Source organism: Leopardus geoffroyi, chromosome C1, assembly GCF_018350155.1.
Source record: "Leopardus geoffroyi isolate Oge1 chromosome C1, O.geoffroyi_Oge1_pat1.0, whole genome shotgun sequence".
NCBI lineage: Eukaryota > Metazoa > Chordata > Mammalia > Carnivora > Felidae > Leopardus > Leopardus geoffroyi.
Window position 1 is genome coordinate 194,060,643 of NC_059328.1, and position 9,807 is coordinate 194,070,449.

At 37.5% G+C, this 9,807-nt stretch overlaps 1 protein-coding gene across 8 annotated transcripts in view; it reads left to right on the forward strand.

The window, feature by feature from the left end:
* Positions 1–8,554, forward strand: part of PIKFYVE (phosphoinositide kinase, FYVE-type zinc finger containing) — an 86,599-nt gene extending 78,045 nt beyond the window's left edge. For all 8 annotated transcript variants that reach the window (XM_045481003.1, XM_045480999.1, XM_045480998.1 and 5 more), the window contains 7 exons: positions 860–919; positions 1,585–1,761; positions 2,766–2,869; positions 3,861–3,989; positions 5,072–5,333; positions 5,738–5,812; positions 6,929–8,554. In XM_045481003.1, coding sequence (XP_045336959.1) covers positions 860–919; positions 1,585–1,761; positions 2,766–2,869; positions 3,861–3,989; positions 5,072–5,333; positions 5,738–5,812; positions 6,929–7,044 — 923 coding nt within the window. In that variant the 3' untranslated portion in view covers positions 7,045–8,554. The remainder of the gene's footprint in view (positions 1–859; positions 920–1,584; positions 1,762–2,765; positions 2,870–3,860; positions 3,990–5,071; positions 5,334–5,737; positions 5,813–6,928) is intronic.
* The last annotated feature ends 1,253 nt before the right edge of the window (positions 8,555–9,807 follow it).

A 9,807-nucleotide genomic window follows, 5' to 3' on the forward strand; every position in this document is an offset into this window, starting at 1 on the left:
AGATATATTCTCCCCTATGTTTATCGCAGCATTATTTACAATAGCCAAATTATGGAAGTAGCTCAGTGTTCATCAACAGATGAATGGATAAAGAAGTAGCATCTATACCATTTATATATGTATATATTGCAACAACATGGATGAATGTAGAGGCTATCATCCTAAGTGAAATAAGTCAGAGAAAGTCAAGTACCATATGATTTCACTCACATGTGGAATTTAAGAAAACAAATGAAGAAAGAAAGAAAGAAAAAAGACAAACATTCTTAACTATAGAGAACAAACTGATGGTTACCAGAAGGGAGGTGGGTGTGAGGATGGGTGAAATAGGAGAGGGGGATTAAAGAGTGTATTTATCATGATGAGCACTGTGTAATGTAATTGTTGAATCACTATATTGTACAACTGAAACTAATATAACACTATATATTAACTACACTGGAATTAAAATTAAAAAAAGATTATCCATCAAAAAAAAAAAGCATCTCAGGCTATTGGAGAAGCATTATTCTACACACAGGGAAGACAGTCATAAACTGAGAAAGAAGTAATGGAAACTTGATGTAAGAGCGGAGTTAGTATATTACTATCAGAGGCATCAAATACAAGAAAAAGTATTCTTCAACCTGAATTTCTCTATTTTTCATATGAAAATTGATGTTTCAAAAGGTACCTATATTTTTGTAATAGTCTACACAAGCTTAATTGTACACGTAATACTTGCTTGAGAGTGATTTGACCAGGATAACAGGGGGTTGACTTGTTAGTTTTTATTATTATGTCGGGGGTGCGGGGGGGACAAAATGAACTGGTAACCCATTTAAAACTTTGGCTTAACTAATGATATTAAACCTTGTAGATGAGGTAGATGGAGGAGATACACAAAAGAAACAACTCATAAATCCTCACGTGGAGCTACGTAAGTAAGAGATAAAATACTGATGGTGCAGGGACGGGGACTGTAATTGAGAAAACTGTTATTTAAGGCTTCTAGTTTTATACTAGATAAATATCCTGTTTCTTAGAATAAATATTAAGTCTGTGTCCTGACATAAGCTTTATTTAATCTAGATTTAGTTTATAAAATAAACATTATTTAGTTTATAAAGAAACTTAGTTTAAATTATAATTTAATTTATAATGATTTGATTTCTAACGTTTAAGTAATTATTATGTAGTCTAGAGCTATAGCCGTGACCAGGTGTCTAGCATTTTGTGTGTGTGTGTGTGTGTGTGTGTGTGTGTGTGTGTGTGTGCGCGCCAAAACGTATCATCCAGAATATGTAGTAAAATTTAAGATGTAAAAGCACAATGAGGAAAATACAGTAACCTATAAAGTTAGAAATGGGTCTTATTTTATGTTTGATTTTTCTGTAAGGTCATAAGGTGTTTTTTAATTTTCCTTGAGGGTTACTTTAACAGAACTGTGATAAACAGGGATGTAGATGTGGCGTGAGAAATGCTGTCATGAAGAAAACCAAATGGTCGCATTTGTTGGTGGTGGGAGTGAGCAAGAAGGAAGAGAGATTTTTGGCTCATAAAAGCCCCCCACCCCCCTTTTATCTTTAACACTTCTGTTTATAGAATTTTCTGACGCGAACGCCAAGTTTTACTGTCGGCTCTACTATGCGGGAGAGTTTCATAAGATGCGTGAGGTGATTCTGGGGAGCAGTGAAGAAGATTTCATTCGTTCTCTTTCCCACTCGTCGCCCTGGCAGGCCCGTGGGGGCAAATCAGGAGCTGCCTTCTATGCCACGGAAGGGAAGTCTTTTTATCTTCTACTGACTGAGTAGTAGCTATCTTTTGCCCTCAGATAATTTAGGACTCACTTAAATTGAGGTTGTATGATACTGCCAGTCGTCAAGCAAGGGTTTCTTTTTTTATGGTTGAAAGGATGTAATAATTTTTAAGAGTGTACATATGTGTGGTGTGTATTTAGAAACAGACATTGATCCGATCCTTGCTAAACTCTGATCTGGTTCTGACTTCTCCAAATGTAAATAGTAACAGAATTTCTAGAAGAGTCAAAAGGGGGTACCTCAGAGCTGGTGAGAGAAAGATAAAAATACAAGTACTTAACTTGAAAATCGGAAGCCCAGGTTCTTCACCTGCAGAGGTTTACAGAAGGTGATGACCGTTTGTACTTTATGTTCCGTTCTCCATACCCTGAGAGCAAAATTATTTGAGAAAATGCCGCAGAAGGAATGTTGCTTGATACAAGCCTTCATAACTGTGACTTACTGCACTGTTAACAAAGGAGTTTATAAAATTTTACTTAGTAGTTAGCACTCAGTAAGTAGTTTTACTTAGTATCTAGTTATGAATTTAGGTGTGGTTCTTGACTACATAAATCCTCAGGAACCTGTTGAGCCCTCAATTACTTGAGAACTATATTCTTTTTATTTATTTATTTATTTATTTGTTTGTTTGTTTGTTTGTTTGTTTATTTATTTTTGAGAGACTGAGAGAGGGAGACAGAGGATCCGAAGTGGGCTCTATGCTGACAGCCGAGAGCCTGCTGCGGGGCTCGAACTCACGAACTGTGAGATCATGACCTGAGCTCACGTCAGATGCTTAACCGACTGAGCCACCCCAGGCGCCCCATTGAGAACTATATTCTGATTAAAATTTTCTCTTGACATTAGAAAATATCCCTTAAAGCTATGAAGCAAACAAATCATTTGGGATCTTTGGAATGATTTATTATAGATTACCTCAGGAAATACTGTGACTGAATAAACGCATATGACACTTCTACCTTTTAGATGATAGATTCATTTTGAAGCAGATGCCTCGTCTGGAAGTCCAGTCTTTCCTCGACTTTGCACCACACTACTTCAATTATATTACAAATGCTGTTCAACAAAAGGTAGAAATCCCAAACCTTGGTCCTTAATTAGAGTTTTCTGGGCTTTTTCACATCCTGAGAATTCATCCCAATGGCAGTCTTTTCCATGCTAAAATAGGGACAGGACATGACTAGATCTCTGTTATGTTATTAAAGTGTGAGAGAATGTAGTCATTTCAAACCCTCTTTCCTACCTTTGCCAGCCAGGAACCAAGAGATCTTGAGCAGGTTGCATTTAGTGTGTGTGTGTGTGTGTGTGTGTAGAAACATTAAGATTGAATGCTAATGACTGCACATTAGAATTTGTAATTTTGTTAAGACAGAAACTAGAAGTGTTTGTTAAGACAGGTGTATGGATCCTTAGGTAGAGAGAGAGGCAACCAGTGGTTCAGGTTTGCTCACTTGACATTTAGCCATGATCTTCCCAGTGAGTGTATAAGGGAGTCACATAGATTGTTTTTCACTTATGGTTTATTGCATATTTTAGGGGAAATTATATGTCCTAGTAAAATTTGTGATCTTGAGAAATTGTAAAGCCTTATCCTTTGGGCGAATATTAAGGATCATTAATGTTTTTATTGGCATTGCTGTTTTACTTTTCACTTGCTTCTGAGATTCAAGGGTTTAAGTTTCTTTCAAGGCCCTCTGGTCCTGTTTTTTTTTTTTTTTTTTTTTTTTAATCTTTAACGTTTATTTATTTTTGAGATAGAGAGAGACAGAGCATGAACAGGGGAGGGGCAGAGAGAGAGGGAGACACAGAATCTGAAACAGGCTCCAGGCTCTGAGCTGTCAGCACAGAGCCCGACGCGGGGCTCGAACTCACGGACCGTGAGATCGTGACCTGAGCCGAAGTTGGATGCTTAACCCACCAAGCCACCCAGGCGCCCCCTCTGGTCCTGTTAATAGAACATTAGTTTGGATATTACATGGATAATCCAGATATGGGTATTAAATTACAAATAATTATTTTTGATAAGAGTTGACTTCCATTTTTTTTTTTTTTCTTGATCAGAGGCCCACTGCATTGGCCAAAATTCTTGGAGTTTACAGAATTGGTTATAAGAATTCTCAGAACAATACTGAGAAGAAGTTAGATCTTCTTGTCATGGAAAATCTTTTCTATGGGAGAAAGATGGCACAGGTAAGGATATTGAATTATGCAAGCCACTTAGCTACTGGAAACTTTGGCACTTCTGGTTCCTGATTATAAGGAGTTAGAGAATAACATCTTATTTAATAGTATTAAGCCTTTGTTGCTAGGCCAATTTTAACTTTGGAATTGTTGAACCCTGTAGGAAAGAATAAAGAGGAATATTGTAGATGGGTCCTAAAATTTAACCTTTCCAATATCCTAGAAACACAGAATTACAGAATTAGAAGGCAGATCTGTTTCCATCTCTGTTTTAAAGATGAAGAAACTAAGACCCAGAAAAATTTAACTTTTTGACAGTCACACAGATACTACCAGAACTCAAGTTGTTTTAGATTCTAGAAAAGTACCTTTCAAGAGTGTTGGTCCTTGAACTGTTTGTCCCTAGTCTGGTGAGGTAAGGAGCTTATACTAGAATATAATTCAATGCACTGCTTTCTTCATTGAGAGTGTGGTGTTTTGCTGAACGAACAGTGTGCTTAATGATGCAACTGTTTCACATTCTAGCACTAGCTCCTTATGTTGTCATGAGCCAGCGACAATTGACTAGCATTAGTCTGCAGAATACACTTCATGTTGCACTGATCTAGGACCTAAGTCCCCTGACCTTTGAGTGTGTGGCTTTTACTACCCCAAAATTTCTAGAGACCTGCTGTTGCTTCTACATTGCCGTAAGTATTGCATAGGGTTTTGGTATCAAAGCTGTAAGTTTCCTAAGACTGTTTGCATCTGTATTTTAACTGCTTTACGATTCAGTGATATACTTTTGGAGTTATTTGTTAATGTTTCTTAAAGTTGATTAAGTGTGTTAGTGTATTTCTGAAATGTTTGAGTAGTTGACTACCTAGGTATTAATTTTCAATGATGAATCATATCACCATTTATTTTATGTATTGAGCAGTTATAATGCATGCATTTAATGGCTTCTGTAAGTTATGATTAAGTTTTAAAATTAAATTTAACAGTGTATATAATGGTATGGGCTGTAAAGAGTCTTTCTGCATTTCCAACTTAATTACATTAATTCATTGCACAACTCATGCATAAATAACAGAGAATTTCCTTTCTGCTAGGTTTTTGATTTGAAGGGTTCACTTAGGAATAGAAATGTAAAAACTGATACTGGGAAAGAGAGCTGTGATGTAGTCCTGCTGGATGAAAATCTCTTAAAGATGGTTCGAGACAACCCCCTGTATATCCGTTCTCATTCCAAAGCCGTGCTGAGAGCCTCGATCCGTAGTGATTCCCACTTCCTTTCTAGCCACCTCATTATAGATTATTCTTTGCTGGTTGGACGAGATGATACCAGCAATGAGCTGGTAGTCGGAATTATAGGTAAGTCAGCAAGCATACCTTCTAGTTCATGATTGAAGCCAGAGTATATTTGAAGATTATACTCAGCCTGGTCTCGTAATAGCTTGTTAAATATTTTCACCAACTTACACTTGAAAATTCACAATCAATAGCTTTTAAATTCTAGTTACCTTCTATTCAGTGTCCTCATTTTCATTTTCATTATCTTTACCAAAAACAATCTGTATTGAAAAAGTTACTTGTAAATGAAGCGCTGTGAAGTTGTAATGAGGATTGAATGAATTAATATGGAGACAAACCTTGGGGACAGCACCTGGCAGTATTGTTAGCACTCAGTAAACATGGTAGAAGTAATAGTAATTCCTGTCGTTATTTTCTCACACTTACTAACGTAGCTTTACTGCCAATATTGCCTCCTGTAACAGATTATATTCGAACATTTACATGGGACAAAAAGCTTGAGATGGTTGTGAAATCAACAGGAATTTTAGGGGGACAAGGTGAGCAGAATTTTTGTTTATTCTTTAAACTGTTCTTCTGCCTTCCTTATCAGCTAACATTTAAAAAATGGATACTTTTTTGGGGCACCTGGGTGGCCTCAGTTGGTTGAGCATCTGACTCTTTTTTTAAAAAAAAAAAACTTTTCTAACGTTTATTTATATTTGAGAGACAAAGCACGAGCAGGGAGGGGCAGAGAGAGAGGGAAACACGGAATCGGAAGCCGGCTCCAGGCTCCAGGCTCTGAGCTGTCAGCACAGTGCCTGATGCGGGGCTCGAATTCCCGAACCATGAGACCTTGACCTGAGCCGAAGTCGGATGCTCAACTGACTGAGCCACCCAAACGCCCCAAGCATCTGACTCTTGATTTCGGCTCAGGTCATGATCCCAGGGTTGTAGGATCAAGTCCTGTGGCAGGCTCTGTGCTGAGCATGGATGGAGCCTCCTTAAGGTTCTCTCCCTCTCCCTCCCTCTGTCTCTCGCTCTCTCTCTTCCTCTTTCTTCCTCTCTCTCTCCCTCTCTCCCCACCCCCCACTGCCTCCCTCCCTCCCTTTCTCTTCCCGCTCCTCTCCCTGCTCATGCTCGCTCTTTCTCTAAAATAAAAAAAAATTAAAAAATTAAAAAAAACCCCAGAAATAAAAAGTGGGTACTTTTTTAAATTCTAAAAAAGTAAGTGGTTATCTCTGATTTTATCATTTCCCAGATGATCAAATAATAAAGGGAATTGCGTAGGTGGGGGAATAATTGGTTTTAAATTTGTGTTAAGTTGCCAAGGGTTCTCAAGTTGAGAAGTTACCCAAAAAAGGCCATAGATTCTGAATAAGAGGTTGTCTCTAATTAACGCTTCAATCTTCAAAGTTCTCTGAGCACTGCCAGCTCCATTTGTGCTTTCATACATTTCGCATCTCTAGGCAAGAGCCAGTCTTTTAAAATGGAACCCCCTAGAAGGAAGGACCTGTTGCATGTCACGGGGCACAGTGAACACCCCTCTGTCCTTTCTGAGACTGCTGTGGTGTGTGTGTCTTTATGGCAGTTTTCATGAAAGAACATAGCTGTTCAGATCAGTTGTTGATCAACTATGTAACAGCTTTTTCCCTTTGCTCTTTTCATAATCTCAGGTAAAATGCCCACCGTGGTCTCTCCAGAGTTGTACAGGACTAGATTTTGTGAAGCAATGGACAAGTACTTCCTGATGGTACCAGACCACTGGACAGGCTTAGGTCTGAACTGCTGACATAGACCATGAGTGAAAAGGTGCCTGGAACAAAGGACCAAAAATAAGCTACATGTTTTATTTCTTCATCACATTCTCCACAGTATGCCAAGGCCTTTCCGTTCTGTGGTTGTGTGGGCTCCGTGTACCTGAAGTGTTAAAACTCCATGGATTTGCACTTTGGTTTTGATACCTACAAATTAGCTGTCCTTAGGCGGGGAGGTTGCATGAACATTTTTCCACTTAAGCGGGAATATAGACCCATTTCAAAGGATTAAAGACAAATGTGTGGTCAGAGATGAGATAGGGTAAAAAACGGGTTGTCAGACTTGTTAACAATCCTGTTAAGAAAATAACGTCTCCTAGATTGTGAGTTTCCTGGCATCATGTTGGACGTATTCTTTACTTAGAAAGCATTTGTAGAGCTGGTGACTTTGTGTTTCTTATGTGACAATGTAATGTTATGCATTATCAGAATTTATGAAATCTTTAAAAAATTCCAAATTATACTATTAATGGCCAGTCAAACAGATTGACACAATCTGTTCTTGTTTTATTGAAGAATTTGACTTAAATTGGGAACCCTGTTGTGTGTTCTTATCTTGCTCTGGTTTTCAGTATGCTTGATGTTTTTTAGGTTCTCTCTTCTCTGTGGATGACAGGAGACTATAGCTATTAACAGGAAGCCTTCTTTTGGAGCTGTTTTTTAAGCTTGTTTGTAACTTTTTTGCAATTAATATGTTCAACTACACTTATCTGCACCTGCTCATCTTGTAGGTTTTCCTCCACTTTCAGGGAAACAGTAAATGAGTCTATAGTGACTAAATTCCCAAAGGGAGAATTACTAAGGATTTTTTTAATGTAAAAAATGAATTAGACCTTATCCAAGAAATTGGTGAGAGGTAGGCACTTGCTTGTTTTTTGTAAAGGTAAAGTGTCTTTTTCAATACAGATAGCAATTTCAGTGGCATCTATAAAACTAAGAGGTTTCTAGTGTGGACATCCCTGTTTCTTAAGTTTCTGTGCCAGTTTCTAGGCCAGTTCTGATTATTGAGAAATGTTAAGAGATAAAATATTTGTAGTAAGGAACTTCTTGTTTAATAGAGTTTTGTTTGTTTTAAAATATGATCAGATAGAGTACTAAACTAACTATCTTTGGGGAAATAACAGAACGCCAAATATTTCCTCGTGGCTTCTTTCCCTAACAAGGATACTTGGGGGATTTATAAAGTTTTATATAAAGTTCTATTCTTTTCAGGCTTTCCTGTAAGAGCACATTTCTATTGTAACTTTCACAAAACAAGAAAAAGGAATCTGGGTACATTCCGGTTACGTTACAGAGACTTATAAGTATGTGAAATAGGAACATTTTGGAAAGTTTGCTTTAGAGAATGAAAACATTGGTGTTTGGTGTTTGGTGCTTATTGGAAACGTGGTTTCTTTTGAACTAGAAACATGTTGGCCAAGGACTTAAAACTGATGATAAGCTTAAAAAAAAAAAACCCAAAAACCTGGGTGTGCCTTTTGAAAACACACAGAACACTGGTGGTTTTAGAGGAGAAAAGGACTGTGCCCTGCAAGAGAAACATTGGAACATTGTTAACTTCTTGTGAGTCCAGGAACAATGGATCGTGCATCTCATTCTGAATGTAAACACGTTTTGTCTCTGTTCTTTTTTTCTGTCAGGATACTTGGGAGTATTTATCTTGTCCGTTTCCTGCACCCCCAGTCATGCACACCTCCACGAGGTATCTTCCCTCAGCTGTAATCAGGTCGTTTCTCAGTTTTAGTCTCAACACTATGTGTATGTGTAGCTTGGATCCTTCACTGGAATAACTCCTGATAATAATATGTCACGTTGATTTTGTTTGGCTTGCTCATGACTTGAAAGATTATTTTTTAAAGCACTGCTGCCTTTTAGATAATTCTGTGGCTAAAAAAATTCCAGGATAATATAATCTTGAAGCAATACTTGCTGCCTTGCAAGGGTGACCTGTCCTTTTAAAACTGTCTTAATGCAAGGGAAATTAATTTGTCATGAGTGGTAGAACTATATCCTCAGCCCTTGCTGCTTTTGTTGAGGCCACTACCATATATGTACACACACACACACATATATATATACATATATATACATATATATATGTATATATATATGTATATATATATATATATGTATATATATATAAGGTGTTTCAAATAGCATGCTCTTCAGTGGTAAGCATTGAATGACTGCTCGCCTCTCTTGAATTCCCTTTCGAGGCTTGGAGGATGTCAATGTTGGAAAGTTACGACTGAGGAAGATGCCAGAGTACTTTCTTCCTTAGAATAAAATATGAATCCTAAGAATAACTGATAGTAGCACAAGAAAACTATGTGAATGTGTTGCATTGTATAAAAATACTATTTATAAATGTGAAGGTTGTTGATGCCATCAAAACTTCATGGAAAAATAAAAAGGATTTCCTTTTTTCTTATCCAAGCCTGAGAAAGATAAGGGGAACCAGCTATTGCAAGCCCTTTTGTAGTCTGTTGAATAATTTCAATTTCTAGACATTTACAATTTCCTACAAAATATGCTGCTTATAATTTTTTTCTTGATCCAGTTGTGAGTGCTTTTCTAGCCTTGGCTTTTATTGGGTTTTGTAAATAGGGTCGTATTGGTTTTGGTGGCATCAGTGTCTCCTTGGCATTTTACCCATTAGCAGTGGGCTTGTATAAAACTGCCAAGGAAAAGTAACCTACCTGTAGAAAGTTTGCTTAGCTAGCAGAGTCAAACTGTTG